Genomic DNA, 27,469 nt, shown 5'->3' on the forward strand with positions numbered 1-27,469 from the left:
TAGGTTTAAAAACAGTATGAACTTTAATTCAAATCAAGATTTGTGAAAATCGGTTCAAGCATCGCAGAGAAATCTAAGTGAATTTAGTTTAAGGAGTATTTCTTCTCCACTTTCGGTGCTCTCGGAACAGGAAAAGAGGGGACCAGTAGTGCCGAATTAAGATTTCATGCTCACAAACTAACAAGCTCGGCAAACTAGAAGAATTTATCAAACAGTTTTAAGGGATTTGTACCTGTTTTTCACCATCGTTCGTGGAAAAATACTAATAAAATTGGTAATTTTCCACTTATAACGCTTTAGTTCCGAAACCGGAATGTCAATTAGTTGATCGATTGTGTTAATTGTGCAAGTTTTACCCTTTTACACTACTAGAATTTGAAACGATACACCCGAACTACAGTACAGATTAGTTACATCAAACATTCTGCAACACAAATATTACAAAATAACCAATATAGTCTTTATTATAAAATATTGGTGGTTTTGGAAAGAACCTCTTATGAAGGCGTGCGTGAAGGGCCAAATTGTATAATTTCCTAAGATATTAAACACTGATTGGATATAAACGATTTTGAACACTGTTGCGAATTTAGATTTTGAGAAAATTGCAAAAAAAACTGAGTATATTATCTTAGATTAGCACTGCACTGCTAATTTTAATTTTTGATTTTCAAAGAAGCAATCTTTATAGTTCTTTAGGTAACATTTAAAGCCATTAGAAAGGCTGATTCTTCCATATGGCTAATTTTGAAAAGACACCCCATAGTAAAGTAAGTCGTATTCACGACAAAACTGTTAAGAGGGCAATGCACATATGCTTCACGATGTTATTGAATAAAAAGTACGGGAGTCAATAAAACGTCAATGAAACGTACACAATAAAAACAAATTCACATCAAACGGAGAAAAAAAAGGTGAAATTGATGATTATTAGCAGATATATCGGGAACATGATAAAGAAACATCAGAGTGAAAATAGTACAATAGATTACATTGTCAGAGAAGATATATAAAGGGGGATATTCTTAAAAAAAATTCAAAACGTATAGTTGAAGTAATACAAAGTGGGAAAACAATATGGGAAAACAAGACAATTCTAATGCTAATAGGTGAGTTAGGCAATAAAAAAAAAAGATATATTCAAATTATCAACATGGGAATCATGTCATACACAGCAATACCGTGCTGGTCAGAAGGATAAAATATGTTAAATTGAAGAGGAAAATTATAGATTTGAGAAAAATGTCTTCTTTGGAGGAAGCTATGATGCTACAAATTAAAATGAACTGGGAAAAAGTTACAATGCGTTTTGAAAAAAAGAGTACATTACACAAGGGAGGTAAAATAAATAACACAGGGTTGAGATAAGACACTAACTACGAAGAACGGATGGACAAGAAAAGGATAAGACACAAGCGAACAGACTAGCAAAACGACGCTGGCCAGCAAATAATGCCTATCTAATGTATGATAGGCATTATTTGCTGGCCAGCACTAACACAGGGTTGAGATAAGACACTAACTACGAAGAACGGATGGACAAGAAAAGGATAAGACACAAGCGAACAGACTAGCAAAACGACGCTGGCCAGCAAATAATGCCTATCTAATGTATGCATTTATGCACTGATCTTAGTATGAGTGATTAAGTTTGTGTGGACAAGGGGATCGCGACCCCGGAAAGAGAAAAATATATATGCGTACTATATGAATGAATTGGTGATTTCTAAAGTGCAAATTACGCGTTCAAATTAAGACGACAATAAAATACAGATACGACAATATGGACATGTAAAAGTTACGAAAACACAAAGAAATAAGAATACAACAGATAAATAAATTATTATATACTAAAGAATTTATGGGGGATTAAAAAAATACATATACATGAAAACTCTGTCACTAACAAACTAATAATATTGGAATCCTCATGAAACAGAGAGATAGGAATTGGCAGCATAAAGAGGAATAGTTCGGAAACATAACGAGCACCAAAAAGCAGAACGTGCGTGATCTACTCATAACAAGACGAAAAAAATTATTTGTCGTGAATACAACTTACTTTACTATGGGATGCCTTTTCCAAATTTATCCTCTGAGAGAGTGATAAGTTTTTGATCGTGAATATCTCCTGTTGCATCTAATGAATCAACATAATTCTTGCAACATGCCATCGGAAATATGATCACAATTTTATGATAAAATTTTCAGTTGTGTGACATAATCTCAAATAGTTCAAAATTAAACTTTTCTTAAATGTTTGGTACAAACGAGTGTCAAAGAGGATAATTCATAAGGCGCGTTTGCCTTTCTCGTATTTGGAAAGCTCATAGCTCAGTGATCTGTAGAAGGATTTATATAATCTAACTACCAATAGAATCGAAAATTTTCAACTTGAACGTGTATTGCAACAACATTGAAGTTTTCAATAGTAGACTATTGAAAAACCTGTTTGATTTAACCCATGACAGCACCAGCCAATCAGAACGCGAGATTTCTGCATCTATACAAGAGCATCCATATAAAAGTTGAGTGGTTCATTTTTCCTACCATTTGCTGAGCATCTGTTCCCAAAACAAGACACACGAGAGCAACATCGAGGACCTGTCGTCTCACTGTTTCCCGTGCTGCGTACAGAAAAGGAATTCTAACAAAGGGGTTGTCCATACACCGCTACCAGTAGCAGGTATAAAATGAAATGTGATGTGAGAAATAGCGTTATTTAAGTTAAAGCAGCTACTCTGAACGTACGAGACACCGTCAGCACGATGACAGCGAAAACCGGTAGAAAGGCAAAAAAAGTCCAGCAAGCATGGCCTATTCAAATAGCACTTTTTTATGCTAAAGATAATCGTAAAGAACTAGTTGAATTTTGTCACTTTCCTACCATTTTCCGAGCAACTGTTGCCGAAACCAGGCACACACGAGAAGTTTAATTAATTTGCACCGTCACTAACACATTCAATTACGAACGGCAATGCGAAAGTGGAAGTGATGATGTTGAATACATCTTTATACTAGTATACAAATATGCCGTGCGAAACAGAGTTGCCACGTATACAAGCAAAGTCCTGGCATTACATTCCTTTTGTGGAATTTGGCCTTTCTGTTTCAACAGATTACGCAGCCGATTCTTAGTGTACAGAATCATTGCATGGCTAGTACTATGGATCCTACTGACACTAATTTGCGCATTCTGCTTTCCAGGCGTATCAGAACTGGCTAAACTTAAAGCAATCTTAAATATTTCTTTATCACAGTGATGTGGTCGTCCTGAAAAGGACGGGGTTTTCAACTCCTCATCGTTACGGATGGCCAGCTGCAGATGGCGAGGGATGATTTTCGTTTTGTCGTTGTCACGGGCAGCGTTACTGGCTAATTCCAACACTTCGGCAGCCAAGTACTCCATCACTGCCGCCAGATAGACCGATGCTCCAGCACCGACACGCTCGGCGTAGTTCCCCTTCCGAGGCAAACGATGGATTCTGCCGCCAACTGGGAACTGCAGACCAGCACGGTTTGAGCGGGACTTTACCTTGCCCTTAACTGTTCCTCCTGTGTGCGTGTTTCTGCGTAAATATTCCACGAGTTGCTGGTAACAGCTCAACAGCCAATTCAGTATTACTGGCTACCGCTCTGCTAACTCTCTCTTTTATTTATTTATTTATTTATTTATTTATTTCGTCAAGCAAATGTAGACTACATATAAATTGTTTACAATGTTCACTTACATACTACGCATTATTTCTACGACAAAGCTGAGATTTGATTTGATTTTTAGACATAGTAAGGTCGAGATGTTCGCAGTATTGATTGTAATGGCGCATTATTCGATTGACTGGACTGTATTTTGCATAATTTGCTCTAGCTTGTTTTTCTAAAAATAATTTCCTGGAACGTAATTGACGGCTAGGTATATAAAAATTTAATTGCGATAATAATGGAGCTGATTGAATGCGTTGAGAAATAATGTCGCTGACAAAATAAAGCATTGCAAAGTCGCGGCGTTCTTTAAGTGTTTGTATATTTATGAGCATGCAGCGTGCTTCATATGATGGTAGAGGAAATGCTGCCCAGTTTAATTTACGAAGTGCATATAAAAGAAATTGTTTTTGAATAGATTCGATGCGTTCTTCGTGAATAATATTGTATGGATTCCATACTAGGCTGCAATATTCCAAAATAGGTCTGACATATGTAGTGTATAATAATTTAATTGTGTATGGGTCCTGAAAGTTATGACTGAAGCGTTTAATAAAGCCCAGCATGCTATTAGCTTTATTGATTATGGTATTGTAGTGTTCCACAAAAGTGAGCTTGGAGTCTAAGATTACGCCTAAATCTCTTACAATTTTACATTTTCCTTCAAGTTGATTTCCTAGATGTATGTTTATAGCCATATCGTTTCATTGTTTCCTGTTCTGCGTACAGGAAAGGAATTCTAACAAAGGGGCTGTCCATACACCGCTACCAGTAGCAGGTATAAAAGGAAATGTGATTTGAGAAATAGCGTCATTTAAGTTAAAGCAGCTACTCTGAACGTACGAGACACCGTCAGCACTATGGCACCGAAAACCGGTAGAAAGACAAAGTTGTACCGTCACTAACACATTCAATTACGAACGGCAATGCGAAAGCGAAAGTGATGATGTTGAACACATCTTTATACTAGTATGGGGTCATGTGAAAATATGCCATGCGAAACAGGGTTGCCATATATACAGGTTAATCTGTATTTTATTCATACATGCATATATGTACAGATTAATATGTATTATTATTATTATTATCATTATTATTACTATCATTATTATTAATAAAACGACTCTTGCATACCGGAGATCGTCGATACATTTCAGACCAGGCCATTGCAATTGTCTCGTACTGAGATTTCGAGAAGAATCAAATATCTTCGAACTTCATAGCTTCAATAAAAATAAACTACAATTTTTTTGTACCTAGCCTCCAATATTAGCAAATTAAAAAAAAAAATTCAAGTTTTGAATATAAAGTTGTAGAATAGTAGCTGTTTATTGTAACTATTCTATACTTCAATGTAGTTGCATCGCTTCAAACTCTATTAGTGAAAAAGGGGAAAGCTTGCACAATTCATACAATCAATCAGCTAACTGATATTCGGAAAAGTGATGGGAGCGTGTCAGTTTTTTCGTATTCACGACATCCAGTTATGTCTCTGACATTACCCACCCGCCTTTTTTTATTGAAGCCAACACTTTCAGCACGAAATTAGAATTCAAGTTACTTTATAGGTTACTGTTATTATTGGGAAAATATTAAAATCCAGATGTAAGTCTATTTTAGAAAGGAGAACATGAATACACGCCCGAAGAAACAGCACGGGTAGTCGGGGAGAGGAGCTGCGGCATGGATACTAGACAACCGACCAGATCAGAAGCTATTCCAGTAAAAGAACGGAAGGACGATTTCTGAAGCTATGGAGGCGAGGATGGTAACGCACCATTAAAATGAATACGGCATAGAAGCTAATTGTCGGACAGTTTAGAAAAGATTGCATATACATTATTGAAATTAACAACCTGCATCAAGCTTTCGCAACTCCAATAACAATTTTGTTTCCACAGACAAAGACGGGTAATCGGCCTGCATCTACAGGTTAAAAACGTGCGAGGTAAATCAACGAAAAGAAATTCATAAACATGAAAACTTCCCTGTTAAAGGAAAATCAGTTGAGATGACATATATACGAATAAATATATCTCAGATACACTTAAATGCACTAAAGTTAAAAAAACATAAATTCAACTAACAGAACAAGTATGATAATGAAAACAAAATATATTATGCACAAAGATATGACAATGAGAAAAGAATATGCTGCACAATGCAATTATGAAAAAACGTCTATAAAAATAATAATAATAACAATTAAGATTACATTAGAGGCATAAGTAAAAGATTGCATTAGATGTCGGTAGCTTAGCCAAGCTACCTAAGAGAACGAGAGGCTGTGAACAGATGCGGTGGCACGTTGAAGACAAAGGGAACCGTGGAACCACCAGGATGTCAGAAGGAAGAACAGCAGAATTTTAAAATCGAGGCAGAAAAATATTAAGAAGACTTAGTATGGAAGACCGTGATAACAAATTTAAGTAATGGCAACGCCACAATTTGCTACATCGACAAGTAAAACTGAAAATAAAACTGAAGAAAGGAAGTAAACGCAGCCAACAAAGTTAAATATGACTTGCGTGGATATGCCACAACGTTACAAATTGATACCCCATATTTTACTCAGTCAGCATCGCCAAGCTCAACTGAATACCATAAACAAACATATGAAAATCAAAGTTTATTAACACGTGGAAAACTGTCTGTTCTCCATGTTAGGAGCGCATGGTTACCGTCCTTGTGTCAGTGTGGGACTCTAAACAGTGCTGACACGATGGCCCTCCGGCGAGACAGGAGGTTGGTGCAGACCTAACAAGCCGCCCGGAAAACGTAAGATCAAGAAAGAAATACGACTCGGAATAATCGGCAAAGACCTACGCAACGAACAAAGAACTATGATTGGAAGCTTGGCACATGGAACTGCAAATCGCTTGGCTTCCCAGTATACGACAGAATGCTGCATGATGAGCTTCAAATCCGCGGCTTCGATGTCGTAGCACTGCAGGAACTTTGTTGGACGGGACAGAAGGTGTGGAAAAGTGGGCATCGAGCGGCTACCTTATACCAGAGCTGTGGCACAACCAACGTTCTAGGAACGGGATTTGTTGTGTTGGGCAAGTTGCGCCAGCGCGTGATTGGGTGGCAGCCAATCAGTGATAGAATGTGCGTATTGAAGATCAAGGGCGGTTTCTTAAATTACAGCATCATTAATGTGCACTGCCCACATGAGACGAGACCCGATGACGAGAAGGAAGCATTCTACGCGCATATGGAACGAACCTACGACAGCAGTAAACGGCGGGATGTAAAACCTGATCAACATAGGGACAATCAAATCGACCACGTTCTCATCGACGGGCGATTCTTCTCCGACGACATCAGTGTCCGCACCTACCGCAGTGCCAACATTGATTCTGACTACCTTGTCGCGGTTCGTAAGCGCTTAACACTATCGACGGTGCTTAATACTCGTCGCACAGGAACGCCGGGACTCAATCTCGAGCAGCTACGTAGCATTCGTACTGCAGAGGAATACGCGCAACAACTAGAGCTAGTGCTACCAACGGAAGAGCAGCTTGGCTCGGCGACTCTTGAAGATGGCTGGAGGAATATAAGGTTCGCGTGAGTAGCACTGATGCAACCGTTCTAGGTACGAGGTAATCGAATCGAGGAAATGACTGGTTTGACGGCGAATGTCAGCAGTTGGTCGAAGAGAAGAATGCAGCAAGGACGACGATGCTACAACACCGCACTAGAACGAACAAGGAACGATAAAGACAGGCGCGGATCAGACAGAACACGCTTTTCCAGAGGAAAAAGCGCCACCAGGAAGACCAAGATCGCGAATCGATGGAACAGCTGTACCGCGCAAATGACACACGGAAGTTCTATGAGAAGGTGAACCGCTCACGTAGAGGCTACACGCCACAGGCCAAAATGTGCAGACATACCAGTGGTAACCTTCTCACGAATGAACGTGAGGTGATCGACAGGTGGAAGCAGTACTATGACGAGCATCTGAATGGCGAAGCACAAGATACAGAGAACGGTACAGGAATCAATCTGGGTGCACGCTCAGCCGACGACAGATTCCCAGCCCCTGATCTGTCGAAGATAAGTTGGGAGATCGGCAAACTGAGGAACAACAAAGCTGCGGGCAATGACCAGTTGCCAGGCGAGCTGCTCAAACAAAGAGGAGAGGCACTGGCTAGAACGCTGAACTGGATGATTTCTAAAATTTGGGAGTAGGAGATTCTACAGCAGGAATGGATGGATGGAGTGGTTTGTCCCGTCTACAAAATGGGCGATAAGCTAGACTGTTACAATTAACGCGCAATCACATTGCTGAACGCCGCCTACAAGGTACTCTCCCAAATCCTTTGCCGTCGTCTATCAGAAATAGCTAACGAATTCGTAGGGCCGTACCAAGCGGGATTTATTGGAGCACGCGTCACTACGGATCACATAGGACAAGTACTCCAGAAGTGTCGTGAATACAACGTACCCAACCCAACGTACCTATTCATTGACTTCAAAGCGGCATACGACACAATCGATCGAGAACAGCTATGGCAGATAATGTACGAATACGGTTTCCCGGATGATCTCACGCGATTGGTCAAAGCAATGATGGATAGAGTGATGTGCTACGTCCAAGTATCTGGGACGCTCTCGAGTCCCTTCGAATCTCGGAGAGGGCTACGTCAAGGTGATGGACTTTCTTGTATCTCGTTCAATATTGCCCTGGAACGTGTGATTCGAAGAGCGAGAATCGACACGAGTGGCACGATCTTCCGATAGTCCGTACAACTTTTTGGCTTCGCTGACGATATTGATATTGTGACACGTAACCTTGAGAAGATGACGGAAACCTACATCGGACTGAAAGCTGAAGCTAGGCGTATCGGGCTGTCCATAAATGCGTCAAAAACAAAATACATGAGAGGTAGAGGTTCTAGAGAAGAAACACTACGCCTCCCACCACGAATATTTATAGACGGTGACGATATCGAGGTGGTAGATGAGCTCGTGTATTTAAGCTCACTGGTGACCGCCGATAATGACACCAGTAGACAAATTCAGAGACGTATTTTGGCAGGGAATCGTGCGTACTTTGGACTCAGAACGTACGCCAACGCACGAAATTGACCATCTACAAAACGCTCATTAGACCGGTTGTTCCCTATGGCTACGAGACCTGGACTACATTGGCAGAGGACCAACGCTCCTTCAGTGTTTTCGAAAGAAATGTACTGAGGGCCATCTATGGCGGAGTGCAGATGGAAGACGGCGTATGAATCACGAATTGCAACAGCTGTCAGGAGAACCACCTATCGTACGGACAGCTAGAATCGGACGTCTACGATGGGCTAAGCATGTAATAAGGATGTCGGACGACAGCCCAGTGAAAATGGTTTTTGATTCTAATCCGACTGGTACAAGAAGAAGAGGAGCGCAGCGAGCAAGGTGGATCGATCAAGTGGGGGATGATCTCAGATGCATCCATGCCTTGAGTGGCTGGCGACGAGCAGCCATGGACCGAGTTATATGAAGACGTATGCTTGATACAGCAAAGGACACCCCAGGCCTATATCTGATAGGTAAGGTAAGCTCAACACATTTACCCAAAGAAGAATTTTCGTCTCATTTTTTTACGGAACTATTATTACTACTGGCAGTAATTCCAATGATGCCCAAAACGCAAATGCGACAACGATCAATTCCTAACTATATCCAATTATTCAAATGACTAAGCAACGAGAAGCTCTAATACGAATCACCAACACAGAAGAACCAGCTATTAGGAATGAAAACGAATGGTACCCAGGGTCCGAGACTAGCAACCGTTCGATCACCCAACCCACAGATAAAGCAACGATAGAAGCATATCATGGAACAGGATGGCGTCAAAGGAGAACACATACACAAGGTCCAACGTAGGGTTATGAAAAGTAATTCACGTAGTTAGAAAAATGAAAAAAAAAGGTTTTTTTTAATAAGTTAGGTATCCGTTACAACAATTTTGTCACCCAACCACGAACCTTATTATTGTAAACCAACGCAATCGACTTGATGATAAGCCTTCTGGAAACATCAAGCTCCGTTAGTAAGGGGGCATGCACCAAAGTCACCGCCACTGGCATAGTGACAGTGGTCTCGGCTTTTTATAGAACTTCGGGAGAATGTCGGATGAACTTTTTTACTTAAAATCGCAAGCTCAGCTTGTACTTAAATCTTCAGGCTTCACCCGAAAGTAAATATTAGGAGCTTAAAAACGCATAGTTGCGAAGAGTCAGTTAGTCAGTTTCAAAGAGTGCGCGGTAAATAGCCGTAAGTTTTGGGCGTCGACTCGTAGATAGTACCGGTTAGTCAGTTCTCGGATAGTGTACGGATAGTAGTCCGTCAATCCGTCAAGTTTTCAGACAGACGCAAGTCACGGTCGTCATAGTTTAGAGCGTAGTCAGTGAAACTTTAGGACGAAATGAAAATATTATTCATTGTGCGATTAACAAAACGTCGTTCTGGTGTTAATAATTGTTTTTTCAAGTAGAACCATTCCGTGTACAATGTCGTTGTAAGAAAAGAATCCGCTAAATGTGGCTGACAGAAAAGCATGAAAACAATTTTTGAATAGTGATTAATAAAAGTAAATATCGGATTTGTCAGCACATAGCCTGATGGTAGCAAGTGGAAGAAGAAACATTCACTAAGGGATAATAGCTATTTTTCGTGAACAAAACATACAGCACAAGAAGCTTAGATCCACTATAGTGGTACCGAGAAAAGATAACAAGTGATAACAGTTATTGCGAAGATTTTTCTGCCATTGTGTAGTTCGCCGCATTGTGTAAAAACCTTAATTGAGAAGTACAGGGTGATTTTTTAAGAGCTTGAGAACTTTTTTAAACAATAAAACGCATAAAATTTGCAAAATCTCATCGGTTCTTTATTTTAAACGTTAGATTGGTACATGACATTTACTTTTTGAAGATAATTTCATTTAAATGTTGACCGCGGCTGCGTCTTAGGTGGTCCATTCGGAAAGTCCGCTTTTTTATCGACAAATTTTGTTCAGCGATGAGGCTCATTTCTGGTTGAATGGCTACGTAAATAAGCAAAATTGCCGCATTTGGAGTGAAGAGCAACCAGAAGCCGTTCAAGAACTGCCCATGCATCCCGAAAAATGCACTGTTTGGTGTGGTTTGTACGCTGGTGGAATCATTGGACCGTATTTTTTCAAAGATGCTGTTGGACGCAACGTTACAGTGAATGGCGATCGCTATCGTTCGATGCTAACAAACTTTTTGTTGCCAAAAATGGAAGAACTGAACTTGGTTGACATGTGGTTTCAACAAGATGGCGCTACATGCCACACAGCTCGCGATTCTATGGCCATTTTGAGGGAAAACTTCGGAGAACAATTCATCTCAAGAAATGGACCGGTAAGTTGGCCACCAAGATCATGCGATTTGACGCCTTTAGACTATTTTTTGTGGGGCTACGTCAAGTCTAAAGTCTACAGAAATAAGCCAGTAACTATTCCAGCTTTGGAAGACAACATTTCCGAAGAAATTCGGGCTATTCCGGCCGAAATGCTCGAAAAAGTTGCCCAAAATTGGACTTTCCGAATGGACCACCTAAGACGCAGCCGCGGTCAACATTTAAATGAAATTATCTTCAAAAAGCAAATGTCATGTACCAATCTAACGTTTAAAATAAAGAACCGATGAGATTTTGCAAATTTTATGCGTTTTATTGTTTAAAAAAGTTCTCAAGCTCTTAAAAAATCACCCTGTATTTATTACGTAAATAAAAAAAAAGTTTAAAGAAGAACAGAAAAAATAGATTATTATTTCTAATTGTGAAAAACACCCCTCCAATCCTCGACACACGCCGCTCGGACTCTGAGTCAATACAGGTTATTCACACATCACTACTAATGAGAAATATACAGAGAGAAATGAAATTGAAAATATATGAAATAGCGAAAAATTCAAATTACAAATTTTCTTCGTGTAGCGATAATATAACGATTTGTGTTATACATTGTAACTCAATAGACGTATTCTTGTCCAGGTAATTCCATTCAAAAAAGGGGTTTCTTAGGTACGTCATAAAATACAAAAATCTCCCCGAATGTTGAAAATAGCAATACTAGTTTAGCTCATTCGCTCGTGCATCCTTATTTTTACCTATGTTCTACAATTGGTTTGAACAGTGTTTTAGCGATGATCACTGAGTTTCATTCTTCGCAAATCGTTCTTCATTCAATAAATTGATTGAATATTTTATTAATAAACAAGAAAGAGTGATAGGATATGGTTCAACGCATATATAAAACTATGGTGCGAATACTGACTTAATAAGCTTGCTTTGGAAATTACATGGAACCTATCTACAATTCCTTCAGAAATTTGTTTAACGCTTGTCTAAACTGTAAAGCGGGCCTTGGATGAGTCAATAATATTATATTATAAACCATCCATGTATAGAAAGAATTCAAAATCATTTCAATAACAGCGGCTCCTTTGCAACAACCCTTAAATGAAACATTGTTTTTTATTATGTAATTTACATACATAAACTTATTTGTAGCCTGAGATTAAAACAATGTGCGAAATGTAACTAACACAAAAACTATTAGAAATTATCTTCAAAGCTGATAAAAAGGTACTTACGTATACTTCTTCCCATTGGGATACATATCGAACCAAGCGAGATAGCCGTAGTAACCTCACCAAAGATAACAGCTTAGCTAATCTAAGTATTCGCAATGCTCTTCCGGCATGAAGAATTTGAAATGAATCAGGAAAATCCTGCAATTAAAATAAATAAATGATATAATTAGGAACAAATAGCATAGACAATATGTTTTTTGCCTTTCTTATATAGAAAGGTTATGCAATCACTGTGAAACCCGAATTTTTAATGCAGGCCAGAAGGATCGAGCGTCATATAGCATTCGACTCAGTTCGTCGAGATCACAAAATATATGTGTGTATGTGTGTATGTATGTCTGTGTGTATATGACAAATAATGTCACTCGATTTTCTCAGAGACTCATATTCAAATGAAAGGTCTAATGGTCCCATAGGCTACCATTAAATTTTATCTCGATCCGACTTCTGGTTCCTGAATTAAAGGGTGATATGCACCAAAAAAAAAAAGATGTCACTCTTACTTACTCTTTCAGTCGTAGACCACGCGGGTCTCTACTGTATACAGGAGGCGTCTCCATTCAACTCAGTTCATGGCTGTTCGCCGCCAGCCTCGGTAGCTGCGAAGGGTCCGCAGGTCGTCCTCAATTTGATCGATCCATCTTGCCCGCTGTGCGCCTCTTCTTCTTATACCGGTCGGATCCTTCGTTGTGCAACAGCTTTGGTAGAAGGTAGCCGCTCGATGACCGCTTTTCCACACCTTCTGTCCCATCCAACAAGTTGTCACTCACTATTATTAATGGCTGATCTCATTTTCACAATCATAGATTCAAATGAAAAGTCTTATGGTCCCATAGTTAACTATTGAAATTCATCTTTATCCGACTTCCGGTTCCGGTATTACAAGGTAATATAGGCAAATCGATGAGAAAATCCACACTCAATTTTCTCGGAAATTTCCCAATCGATTTTTACAAACTAGTTGATCCAGATCTGAATTCTGGTTCCGGTTTTACTGCGCGATAAGTGAAAATTTTTCATTTTCATGGGTATTTCCACCTTTTTCATATAAAAAGGCTATGTTATCACTGTGTAAACCTATTTTTATGTATGTGTGTATACAACGTTTTTGCCTTTCTCATATAGACAGGTTAAACGATCACTGTGAAAAACCGATTTTTAAACCGAGACCCGGAGGGCCGAGTGTCATATACCATTCGACTCAGTTTGTCGAGTACGCAAAATGTCTGTGTGTGTATGTGTGTGTATGTGCGTATGTTTGTATCTAACATTTTTTGCACTAACTTTTCTCGGATATGGCTTAACAAATTGTCACAAACTTAGATTCAAATGAAAGGTCTTGTGGTCCCATACAAATTTCTGAATATTATTTGAATCCATCCGGTATTATGCACCAAACTTTCTCGAAGACTACTAAGCCGATTTTCACGAACTGTTATTCAAATAGCCTTTATGGTCCCATACAAAATTTCTTAATTTTGTTTATACTGACTATTCTCAGAGACGACTCAAGCGATTTTTACAATTTTCTATTCATACGAATAGTCTTATGGTCCTTTAAAAACTCCTGAATTTCATCTAGATCCGACTTCCGGTTCCGGAATTAAGGGGTGAAGTGTGTTAAAATGTTATACCATCACTTGAAGTGGCGAAACAAAAAACTTTTTGAAAAATCTTAATCATCCTCAAAACTCAAGCGGTAGTCATTATCTGCAGAAGGCCAAACAAACCGATTTCGATTATTCTTTAGCAAATCTAAGAAAATTCTTTTGAAAGTTACCACTGTATTATATAATATATTATGATTGGTATGAGAAAGACATCATATTGTGACAAAATGAATTCAGCTCCCGATGGTTTTGCTTTTCTTATATGAAAAAGGTACACAATCTATGTGAAGGCCGAATTTTCAACCGAAGACTAAGTTTCATATATCATTCAAGTTATGGCGTATTCGTTTTAAAATTCCACACACCAGTGTAGCTGAGGTTACACCTTTCCTGCACCAATCGCATTGAATAGATCTGTGAAATGGAATGGTTTATTGTTGCCAAAGGTTACTGTTTATGTTTTTACCATTTTCGTTCGTTTATTCATGCGTAGCTGTAGCACTGCTCTAACATAGTGCAATTTGATAACAAAAACGCCATTAGTTCGCTGAGAAAATGGACCGTATGAATGAAACGTAGCAAGTCAGAGCAGTATGTCTACGACAAACCAATCCATTTTCCAACGTACAATATTGAAGTAATACTTTCAAATCAAGTTAAATGTGACAAATCTATCAAGAAATCACCGAGATAAAAGCGTTTTAAATTCGGTACGCAAAATCAATTGTCGATAGTTTCAAATTGGCCTGCTACTTGCCACATATACAAAAGCGAATATCTAGCGAGCGAGTGGATGTAACTTTTAGTTTCATCATCCACAAACTTAAACAGTTCAACGTGAACCGCTAAGCAGACGTAAAGTTAATGCTATTTGCAAAACACTTAAATATTTGGTACCGAAGTACCACGTCTTCGTTTAAGTTTGCAATAAGCAGTTCAATTTGAACTGCTCTGCACTGACGAGTCTAAGACGAAACGTAAAGAAAAGTAAAAACGGTTATGTGCCCTAAGCACAAACATTGGCTAACCCCTAAATGACCATACCTGCATCGGCCAGAATAAGCCGAAAACAACGTTTTCGTTCGGCACGTCAGGAAAGACGTGGTACTAAATGAAATTCGAGGAGTAAGCAACTATCGAAGCCTTCGACCGCGTGAGAGAAATCAAACGGATGACAACATGATGCCATGCTGTGATTGGCTCGTGAAAACATATGTCGATTCAAACCAATTTTTCATCGATTCAAACCAATGCAATGAAATAATTTATACTGAAACGAGGTTGCTATAGTTTATGGTATATGTTGAATATTTCGAAATCGATTGGTTAAATTATATCAATTCATCAATAAATGAATGATTTATTATCGTTAAACATTATGCCAGAGCAGAGACTATTTTTGAAATTTTAATTAACACTCGGCCCAGAATAGTGAAGTTTCAGGCATATTCAATGCCATAAAAGTAACCTTAGGGGTTTGACTCGATTCTGGTAAAGTTGTAGAGTGGAAAAATAAACACTTTCGCAGCAGTGATTTTTTTACGATTCGCACGCGCGAAGCGTACCGCAGCGCGACTCGCTTGGACTTGAACAATTTTCCATTTCTCAACTTGGATAATTTTGGTACCAATAGCTCTTCTGGAGTGTTTAGAGCATTGATGAAAAGCAATGATTACCTATTTCCCTACTACCGACTAATCTATATATATATATATATATATATATATATATATATATATATATATATATATATATATATACATATATATATATATATATATATATATATATATATATATATATATATATATCTTTATCTATATACATCTATATATATATATATATATATATATATATATATATATATATATATATATATATATATATATATATATATATATATATATATATATATATATATATATATATATATAACAGTTCGGCTGAAAAGTTCGTATCGTTTAATAGAAACACACATTTTTTTTGCCAAAATTCGTTTTTATTATTCAACATGATTGCCATCAGAGCCGATACAGCGATTATACCGATCTTCCAACTTTTCGATACCATTTTTGTAGTACGATTTATCCTTTGCCTCAAAATACGCCTCAGTTTCAGCGATTACCTCTTCATTGCTTCTAAATTTTTTATCAGCGAGCATTCTCTTGAGGTCTGAGAACAGGAAAAGTCACTGGGGGCCAAATCTGGAGAATACGGTGGATGAGGGAGCAATTCAACAGCTCCAAACACTGCTCAGAATCATTAATTCGTTGTTGTTTTTGATCGATTGTGAGCTCACGCGGCACCCATTTTGCACAAAGCTTTCTCATATCCAAATATTCGTGAATAATATATCCAACACGTTCCTTTGATATCTTTAGGGTGTCAGCTATCTCGATCAACTTCACTTTACGGTCATTGAAAATCATTTTGTGGATTTTTTTCACGTTTTCATCGGTAACAGCCTCTTTTGGGCGTCCACTGCGTTCATCGTCTTCGGTGCTCGTATGACCAGTACGAAATTTTGCAAACCACTTACGAATTGTTGCTTCGCCCGGTGCAGAGTCTGGATAACACTCATCTAGCCATTTTTTGGTATCGGCGGCACTTTTTTTCATCAAAAAGTAGTGTTTCATCAACACACGAAATTCCTTTTTGCCTTTCTCATATAGAAAGATTATGCAATCACTGTGAAAACCGACTTTTGAACCGAGGCCTGGAGGGCCGAGTGTCATATACCATTCGACTCAGTTCGTCGAGTACGCAAAATGTCTGTGTGTGTATGTGTGTGTGTGTGTGTGTGTGTGTGTGTGTGTGTCTGTGTGTGTGTATGTGTGTGTATGTGCGTATGTGTGTATGTAAAGTTTTTTTGCACTAACTTTTCTCGGAGATGGTTGAACCGATTTTCACAAACTTAGGTTCAAATGAAAGGTCCTGTGGTCCCATACAAAATTCCTGAATATTATTTGGATCCGACGTATCTTTTGAAGGTTGGTACTAACTGAAAATGGTATGGATTTAATTCTAGTGGCGCCCTCTCATAGAAACGATACGAACTTTTCAGCCGATTTGTTATATACAAAATAAAATTTAAAAAACCTAACGTATTGATCGGAGTCTAAATTAGAACTGCTTTATTACATGAATGTTCGATACATCGAAGAGCCCTGCCTTTGTCCTTAAAACCGCTGGTTTTGCACTAGGTAACGACGATGGGATTCCTCTGTCATCCGGTTTCTCCATGTGACCATCGCTGATAGGTGCTAATGCTGACTGCGTAGTCTTGGTGCATGCGAGTGGTGTTTCTTCGATGTCAGCTATGGTTGGTGATGCGATTGCGTGTTTAACTGGTCCCTCCGCAAGTATTTCCTGTTTTTGTAAAACTCCAACATTTGATGAGGCAGGTGGCCAAAAGTCCAATCCTGAGAATCCATTGTCTCTAAGTGTTGTCTATTTTTCAAATGTAGTGTAGCTCCAAAAGGTTAACGTGCCTTTCGATATGCAACGTTTCAATTTTCATGGGTTGCAATCGTAAAATTGACGGTTGTCCAAACCGTAGTTCATAATTCTCATAAAGTTCGTTTTTTTATGTACAATTGTGAAATGTAACTAGGTGAATTCCTCTCAGCTTTCTGGGTTTGATACCGCAGGTGCTATTGATGATTACGTCTTTGTGAACGTTTTGCACCAATAGTGTTCCTTGCGCTATCGTTTATGTATTAGCTGAGGCTGGTATTTCTGATGCAGGACATTGAATTGCTGCTGATATCTATTAGTTGTTTCTCACAGATCGTAGCTTGGCTGGCGCATTTATATACACTGACTTGCTGTCAGGGTACTTGCGTTTCATTTTGACTTTTCCATTTTTACATTTAAGTTTGTCAAAGACTCATACCCAATGAGGCCATCGAAAAACGAATGGAAATCAAATATTAGGAAAACTGCATACGATTGCATATTATTTTCATAGTAGCGTTGCTCTTCTCCGTAGTAGTGTTCATTGGACTCTGGATAGTAACGAGGTTCATTATTATCGTACGGAGGGCAATGATTCTCGTACGGATCATGTTCAAGGTGAAAATGTGGACGGTTCATATCATTGATTCGTTTCGATCGTATGGAAGGATCAACGTCCATCGGAACGGGTTTTGTAAGCTGAGGGTTTTTGGATCAAAAGCGTTCTGATGAATTTTGATTTGGCTGGGGTTTAAAATAGTTGGGTTGACTTTTGAATGAATTTGTATTGTGTGATTTGTTGAAAGAACTGGGATTTGGACATGGAAAAAATAGTTCTGGTTGTTGACTGAAATTGGTTTGGAACGCCTTTATCGGTGATCTATTATATAGATTTCGTTGTGGGAATTTAAATGTTGGTAGATGGGATTGTGGTTTAGGAGGTGGAATGGGTGGTTGATATGATCTGAACGGATTTTGACGTAGTTTCTACTGCACATAATCGTAAGGCTTCTCTTAGAGTCTCTGGAGATTGAGCGCGAACTATTGGTCCTAGGGGTTCTTTAAGCCCTGTCAAAAATACTTTCAAGCCGATTTCTTGGTAAAATATCTTTTTCGCTGTTCACACTTCACCATTTGCTTCTGTTAAGCAAAGTTGGTTTATCAAAAGAGAGATTATGTGTGATACCTTGCCATAAAACTCTTCTACAGTGCTTACTTGGGTAAGCTTAAACAAATCACGCGTTAACGACACTGCGTCACGTTTGTCGTTATAGTGATTTATTAGGTTTGTTTTGATTTCTCGCCACGATAACTCTGTACCATATAGTTCTAATATAGTGTCTGCGTCTCCAACGATTTTTGAGCCTATGCACTGTATCCAAACACTGTGCATAGGCGTATTTATTGCTTCATCGATAATAGGCATTACATTATCGATGGCTCTTAGAAATTGATGCAACTTCACTGGGTTGCCGTCAAAGCATGGCAAATCCCGTAAAATGTAGGGAGTTCTTAATTTATTCAGGACGCTTTCCATGGGCAAGTGTACCCTATTCGGTGCATCTCTGATCTTTTGCTCGAGCTGGACAATTCGCTCTGCCCTTTGCTTGCGCTGCGCCTTGTGCCTCCAATCCGATATGAGCGATTCGTTCATCTCGTTTGGCTAAGGCTTGCCTTAGGTTAGCGATTTGTTATTCCATTTTTTTTTTCAAAACGTTACAGATTTAGAGAACGTTACACTTCTTTCGCTAGTTTTAAATACTTTATTCACGTTACACTTATTTTGGTAGTTTCGATCACTCACTGTTTAGTATTGTCATCTATAAATATTAGTTAGTAATAGCTAAATAGTTAAATTAAAATTACTCACGTTTAAAGTCGATGTTCGGTTCGATCATTTCGTACTTAATTACACTACACTACACTATAATCTGATATGCGATTTTCACTCGTGGATGGAACTATTAGGTTCACGAGTTTAACCGGTATTTGAACACAAATTCACGATATTCGGAAAAATCCGCACGACTGCGCCAGTTAAGTTTTAGATTATATTGAAAGGGTTTTAGAAAAATCCAAACGTATTGATCGGAGTCTAGATTAGAACTGATTTATTGCGTGAATGTGTGATACATCGAAGACTTGGCTGGCAACTCGACATTGAGTTGTGATGGATAATATCTGTTCTGGGTAAATGAAAACTACTTTATGTGTTATCTTAATCAATGGTTCGATGATAATTTTCTCGTATGACGTCGGTTGAAAGCGGGGGATGATCACGCTTATGATAGTTGATGAGTCCTTGTGTAGGGTGGTTGTGGTTAAATAACTGCTGGCATCGTCTAAGTGCATAATCTGAAGTCCCTGATCTTTAAGCTCCTAAACTATTATTTGTATTTCTTTTGGTGTGAGTAAAAATTTGCCGATGTCATTCAATTTTGCTAGCATAATTGCGTATTCTATTGCTTTTAGATTTTTTAAAAGAGCATCCAATTGGAAAGCTATCGATATTTTTTGATTCTCTGACAGATTATAATCTTTATTTTTCATAAATGGGTTCAACATATTTTGGTGGTTCGTAATTTCCTTGTTGATTAAATTAAGCTTATTTTCAAATTTAGAATTTATTCTAATCTGTCAATTATTTTGTTTTATAATGGAATTTCCGGTATTTCTTAATTAGTCTAAATTGTTGTTGATTATTTTCATATCTTCAGCGTCTAGATTGCCTGTAATTTATTTGATTATGCTTCATAGAATGTCGATAGATCTCCTAAGCCTTTTTGATTTAATTTCAATGTACTGTAGATGAATTTGTTTTCTCTGAGTTTCATTTCTATAATATTTGACAAGCCACTTGATGAGTTTTGTCGTGAATACGACTTACTTTACTATGGGGTGCCTTTTCAAAATTTACCCTCTGAGAGAGTGATACGTTTTTGATCGTGAATATCTCTTGTTGTATCTAACGAATCAACATAATTTTTGCTACACGGCATCGGAAATATGATCACAATTTTATGATAAAATTATCAGTTGTGTGACATAATCTAAAATAATTCAAAATTGAACTTTTTTGAAATGTTTTGTATAAACGAGTATCAAAGAGGATAATCCATAAGGCGCGTTTGCCTTGCTCGTATTTTTAAAGCTCATAGCTCAGTGATCTGTGAAAGGATTTATATAATCTAACTACCAATAGAATCGAAATTTTTCAACTTAAACGTGTATAGCAAAAGCATTGAAGTATTTCAATAGTACACTATTGAAAAACCTGTTTCATTTGACCCATGTCAACACCAGCCAATCAGAACGCGTTTTGAGCAAGAGAACAAAATATCTGCTGCTGTACAACAAAACGTTCAAGAAAATGTTCCGAAAAGTGTTTAATATCGTAGTGAGTTCCACAATGTGGTCCTTTTGAAAGGCAGGAATGAATCCAGTACAGCATCCGGATAGTTTCTTTCGATAAAATACAAATCCGAAATGAAAAAATCGACATTAAAATTCTGTATGCGGCTATTTTTTGTAGCCGTTAGGACCGCCCATTAGTAAAAAAGCTACAACGAAATCACGTAAAAAGAAAGCTGCTAACAAAAATTGGATCAGTTTGGATTCTATCGCCACTGCGAGTAGATGTATTTTGTTTCGCTAGTTTCGCTTCCGACAAGAGCGATTACGTCACAGCTGCCAGTCATTAGCATTGATGAAAAAACAACGGTGGAGAGCATTACACAAAATCAGCCGTTCTAATGACTCAAAAGTATTCTAAAGAACTATTAGAATTTGTTGTTCGCAAATCGAAGGTGTATATCCTCAGTTTAGTGCAAATCTTGAACAGCTTGGTTAGATTTGTGCACTTTTCGATATGTGAAATTCACAGTACTCGAGATCAAGTGAAGCCTTCTTTGTTTTTGCGAAAAATGTTCCAGAGTTTAATGTCGTAGAGAATTACACAATTTGACCATCCTGAATGCTAGAAACGAGTCCCTATAGCATATTGATAATTTCGTTCAATAAATCAGGCCAATTGTGTCATTGATCAACCCAGCGAAATAATGTTTTCTTTATTGGAAGATTATAATCGATTGTAATCGCTACACCTACACCAACCATATCAGTATCGAACCCACGTACAACAGTTCAGCCTGGAATTAGATGACGGAAGTCAGCGGCATTCATCGGAATTCGAATTCAACTCATCACTCTCCATCACAAACGCTTTCACAAAAGGTTCTTTTCAAAGCCACCATTATTTTATTATAAAGAACTATACTGGTTATTTCATAATATTTGTGTTTCAGAATGTTAAATGTAACTAATCTGTACTTTGGTTTAGGTGCATCGTGGTGCAATTCTACATACGATTTCATACAATTGATCAACTAATTGATACTCGGAAGTGTTAAGGAATATGTCAGTTGTTTTCGTATTCACGACATCCAGTTATGTCTCTGACATTACCCACCCGCCTTTTTTGTTTGATATATGATATATAATTTGACAAGCTACTTGAATAGTTTTTTGTTTAATATATGACGTTTTCTAAAATAGTTATTAAAATTCAAGTACTGAAAAATCTATTACGTGAAACAATGTATCAAAACCTGCAATTATTCGCCCTTCCCCTCTTTTGAGAAACAGCGCTTCTGCGTTGTTCGTGATATCGTGGATCTGTATAGTTTGTGTATAGGATGGGAAAAGGAATGTAGAGGTGATGAGAGTAAGTAAAATGCAATCTTTGTTTGCCTTTTTGTCTTTCCTGAAATTAAAATCTTATTAGTATGATCTTTTTGTTGTGAATACCACTTACTTTACTATGGGGCGCCTTTTCAAAATTAACCCTCTGAGAGAGTGATAAGTTTTTGATCGTGAATATTTCCTGTTGTATCTAATGAATCAACATAATTCTTGCAACATGCCATCGGAAATATGATGACAATTTTATGATAAAATTTTCAGTTGTGTGACATAATCTCAAATAGTTCAAAATTAAACTTTTCTTAAATGTGTGGTATAAACGAGTGTCAAAGAGAATAATTCATAAGGCGCGTTTGCCATTCTCGTATATTGAAAGCTCATAGCTCAGTGATCTGTAGAAGGATTTATATAATCTAACTACCAATAGAATCGAAAATTTGCAACTTGAACGTGTATTGCAACAACATTGAAATTTTTCAATAGTACACTATTGAAAAACCTATTTGATTTAACCCATGACAGCATCAGCCAATCGGAACGCGAGATGTCTGCATCTATAAAAGAGCATCCAAATAAAAGTTGAGTGATTCATTTTTCTTACCATTTGCTGAGCAACTGTTTCCGAAACAAGACACACGAGAGCAACATCGAGGACCTGTCGTCTCACTGTTTCCCGTTCTGCGTACAGGAAAGGAATTCTAACAAAGGAGTTGTCCATACACCGCTGCCAATAGCAGGTATAAAATGAAATGTGATGTTAGAATGGCACCGAAAACCGGTAAAAAGGCAGCCAAAAAGTCCAGCAAGGCCCATTAAAAAGCACTTTTCAGTGCTAAAGATAATCTTGAAGAACTAGTTGAATTTTGTTGCTTTCCTACAATTTTCCGAGCAACTGTTGCCGAACCAAGACACACACGAGAAGTTTAAATAATTTGCACCGTCACTAACACATTCAATTACGAACGGCAATGCGAAAGTGTAAGTGATGATGTTGAACACATCTTTATACTAGTATACAAATATGCCGTGCGAAACAGAGTATACAGATCAATATGTATTTTTGTCGTGAATTCTATAGTATGCGACCAAAAACAAAAATGAACAAATTGTTAGAGCAAAGGTTTCCACTTAAGTTGCGCATTCTACTTTCCAGGCGTATCAGAACTGGCTAATCAGGAATTAGAACAAATTGGCTCAAATGGCACGTTCCCCTTGATATTTGGAGATTTGTGCCTTGCCATCAGTTTGTGTTTAGCATCATTTTCCCGATATATGAGAGGGAAGAATTGAAAGGAAATAGTTAGGTTTGGACTGGGAGGATGGGAAAAATCGACGACACAAAAACACAAAAAGCAGAAGTAAATTCTGAACCCCTAAGGGATGCTGAACAATCTGCTGGGGATCACGTTTAGTGGAAGCAGAAGTAAATTCTGAACCTCTACGAGGTCCCGAACAGTTTGCTGTAAAACCTATTTAGGTTTGTTACTATGTGTGTTCTTTCTGATGAACGATGCACAGTTTATAAAACCTCCAACCCCCGAGAGAATTTAGAGATTATACAAAAGCGACACTATTCTGCACTCCCGGAAGAATGCAAAACGATTCGCAGTATGTACGAGCAGAAGTAAATTCGGTACCCCATAAAGGATACACTCTGCTAAACTCTGTTTAAGGTGAATACAGAAAGGATTCATTCACTCCAGGAAGAACGATGAACCCTTCTGACTAAAGCTCCTTATCACATTGGGTGAGAAACGAGAGAATATTCTTTTGCTGGCATGTTTGGATGCAACCCAAGACGAATCTTGTGCTTTATCCAACTAGTTGAAAGTGGTGAAGCTGGTTCCGGACCAACGAAATCATTCGTTGCACCAGCTCTAGCCAACTCATCAGGCCATTCATTTTCAGTAATATCAGAATGGCCGGGTACCCATAAGAAGTAAACAGCATTTGAAATGCTAAGGTCTTCAATTTGAGTTCGACATACGATCACCAGATTCTACCGTGAATCATTCGAACTGAGTGCTTTTAAAGCTGCCTGACTGTCGGAATAAAAATAAATTCGTTTACCACAGATCCTCTGCTGAAGTGCCGATTGTATTCCATACAGAATCGCGTAGATTTCTGCTTCGAACGCAGTACAGTATCTACCAGTAGACACCAGCACCAGCACGACCTTTCTGCCACCATACAAGATATCCATATGCTAAAATTTGTCCAACGATAGTTGTGTAGATCCAATGAATGTATCTGGGTTTGAGTCCCCATGATTTTCCAAAAGCTCGTCTACATTGATCGAAAGCCATGCAAGCTCTTTTAATCGTGAAATCAATGTGAGTCGTCCTGAAAAGGACGGGGGTTTCAACTCCTCATCGTTACGGATGGCCAGCTGCAGATGGCGAGGGATGATTTTCGCTTTCTTGTTGTCACGGGCAGCGTTACCGGCTAATTCCAACACTTCGGCAGCCAAGTACTCCATCACTGCCGCCAGATAGACCGATGCACCAGCACCGACACGCTCGGCGTAGTTCCCCTTCCGAGGCAAACGATGGATTCTGCCACCAACTGGGAACTGCTGACTAGCACGGTTTGAGCGGGACTTTACCTTGCCCTTAACTGTTCCTCCTGTGTGCGTGTTTCTGCGTCAAAATTCCACAAGATGCTGTTAACAGATAGACAGCCAATTCAGTATTACTAGCTGCCGCTCTGCTAACTCTCTCTTTTATATCGTCTCACTGTTTCCCGTTCTGCGTACAGGAAAGGAATTCTAACAAAGGGGTTGTCCATATACCGCTGCCAGTAGCAGGTATAAAATGAAATGTGATGTGAGAAATAGCGTAATTCGTCATCTAACACTCGATGTGGATAGACGAATAACCTACTACGACTAATTTCGATTTTGTTTTATTTTTTATTCGCAGTTGTCTACCTACCCAAGCTATGGGTAAAAACCGCCATAGATCCGAGAAGGATCCTCAGGATGCTAAGCGTCTGAAGCCAAGTGATGTACAGGTAAACGACCGTTTGCTGAGTAAAAACCAATATGCTGATCTGCCAGTAGATGTCGAAGAGGAACTGCAGAAGAAGGAAAAATGCCGCCTTTCTACCTGAAGGGCTTCCCACCAACTCTACGCTCGGATTTCAACACACTGATCAGCAAAGGACTACAGGCAACAATCCGTTTATGTACTGAAGGCTACAAAATAACTGTTCCGGCTTTGAACCACTACAAAGGAGTAGAATGCTATCTGAAGCAGACAAAAGCGGAATACTTCACACACGATATTGCCGCCAACAAACCTATGAAGGTTGTACTTCGAGGACTACCCGACATGATGGAAGCCGAACTAAAGCAGGCACTGTCGGAGGCTGGACTACAGCCTTTGATGGTGTTTAAAATGAAGCGACATAATACGGACAAAAAGTTTAGAGATCAACTGTACCTGATTCATCTGGAGAAGGGCTCCATCACCATGAGTCAACTGAAAACGATTAAATCGTTATTTCACATAATCATCGAATGGCAAAAGTATAAACCGGTACATCGGGATGTCACACAGTGCACGAACTGTTTGAACTACGGCCATGGAGCGAGGAATTGCCACATGAAAAGTCGGTGCGGGAAATGTGCCGAACCGCACAATACCAACGTTTGCTTACTAGATGACATCGCTATAAAATGTGTGAACTGTGATGGCGACCATCCATCTACTAGTAAATCGTGTCTCAAACGTGCTGAGTTCACAAAAATTCGACAACAAGCGTCCCGTAAACAATCAACGCGCAAGAATGTTCCACAGAAGGATGAAATTAATTTCCCACGGCTCCCACCGAAGAGGGATATTCCGAATTTGCCGCCACTTCCTCGCAGCAATCCAAAAGATTCAGCCGCTGGATCACAAAAAGAATCTTCATCAAAAATCCCTCCTGGATGGGGCAATAATCAACCACAAGCAAAGGATGACTCTGGTGATTTATTCTCTGCTGAACAACTGATCGTCATTTTTGAAACAATGACAACAAAACTTCGAAACTGCAGAACGCGGTTGGATCAAATCAACGCCTTAGGCAAATTCATCATCGAATATGCAATATAATGAGTTGGTTATAGTAAATTGGAATGCTTGCTCACTCAGGAGCAAAACTGCTGAATTGTCCGACTTTCTTCAAGAGAAGAATGCCGATATTGCTATTTTAACTGAAACTCATCTTAAACCTGAAATTTCTATTTTTATTTCCAATTACAGGATTCACAGGCTCGACAGGACAACTACCAGAGGAGGGGGAGTTGCCATTGCCGTTAAGGTGAAATGTAGCGTCATAAAATGTGCGCAAAATTTTATCCGCTTCAGTTGAACGAACCGTCGCACAAAGCATACCTAGAAAAACGGACACATACAAACAAAAACTTTTTTCAATGATTGAGCGCAGTGGGTTTACCTCTCGTTATATTGACTTGTAAAAAAAATTCTCAAAAGGAATGTAATTCCAAGACTTCCAAACCCAGACATTTTCCTGGTGTGGATTCAGTATTCTCCCAATACGGCTCCGCCACTCCTTGGCTGCGAAGTCTGTTGAAACAAATGGTCATATTCAACAATAAATGTAATACCAAGACTTTGCTTTGCTTGACGACGTTTATTCGAGTTGTTTATTATTATTGTTTGTATCAAAGGTTAATGAACGATAATGCTTGGCTTGTATTCATTTCATTCAGTAGCTTGTCAATGATGAAGTTATAGTTTTGCTATAAAAATTGCTACAATCTAAAATAATACCTGTTATACGATATTACACAGCCGAGCTTTATAGCTTCAGCAACATCAATGCATTGAACTCAACAGAATTGGACATTATTAGCATTATAAATGACAGTTACTTAGAAAATAAACGATTTCTTACGATACCCATTGTATTGTATTCAACTCTTTTTTATTTCAACACAAAACCCAATGCTGCATAAATTCGCGTCATTATTTTATATGCATGCATTTTTTTTGTTCGCGATATAATGCCACCGTGCCCACCGTGCATTTCTCACACCACCTCAATACGAAACAGCAGCGCGCAAGCAATAAAAAAAATGCGGAAAAGTTTATGTAAACTTTTTCAAATTTCGGTTGTTTTAGCTAATATTTTATAATTTTGAGTTGCATTTTCAGATTCTTTGTGAAATTCTGCTACAAACACTACTTTTCACTTTTAAAATCATCCCCGTGGAACGGAACAGTAACCGTTTATACATTTCAAAAACCAATTACGGCTCGTCAAAGCAAAATTTCAAAATTCTAAGAATACTTAGTTGTGATAAATTTGATTTCAAAAACTTAAGTGTTTTTGGTTCTTCGAAAATCGATCTAGTTTTTGAATAAT

At 38.5% G+C, this 27,469-nt stretch overlaps 1 protein-coding gene across 3 annotated transcripts in view; it reads right to left on the minus strand.

Annotated features, from left to right (window-relative positions):
• The window catches only part of LOC131427598 (potassium/sodium hyperpolarization-activated cyclic nucleotide-gated channel 2), a 1,904,453-nt gene that overhangs the window by 945,398 nt on the left and 931,586 nt on the right, over window positions 1-27,469 (minus strand). For all 3 annotated transcript variants that reach the window (XM_058590944.1, XM_058590943.1, XM_058590945.1), the window contains one exon: window positions 12,330-12,467. In XM_058590944.1, coding sequence (XP_058446927.1) covers window positions 12,330-12,467 — 138 coding nt within the window. The remainder of the gene's footprint in view (window positions 1-12,329; window positions 12,468-27,469) is intronic.

The sequence above is a fragment of the Malaya genurostris genome, chromosome 2 (assembly GCF_030247185.1).
Source record: "Malaya genurostris strain Urasoe2022 chromosome 2, Malgen_1.1, whole genome shotgun sequence".
Taxonomy (NCBI): Eukaryota; Metazoa; Arthropoda; class Insecta; order Diptera; family Culicidae; genus Malaya; species Malaya genurostris.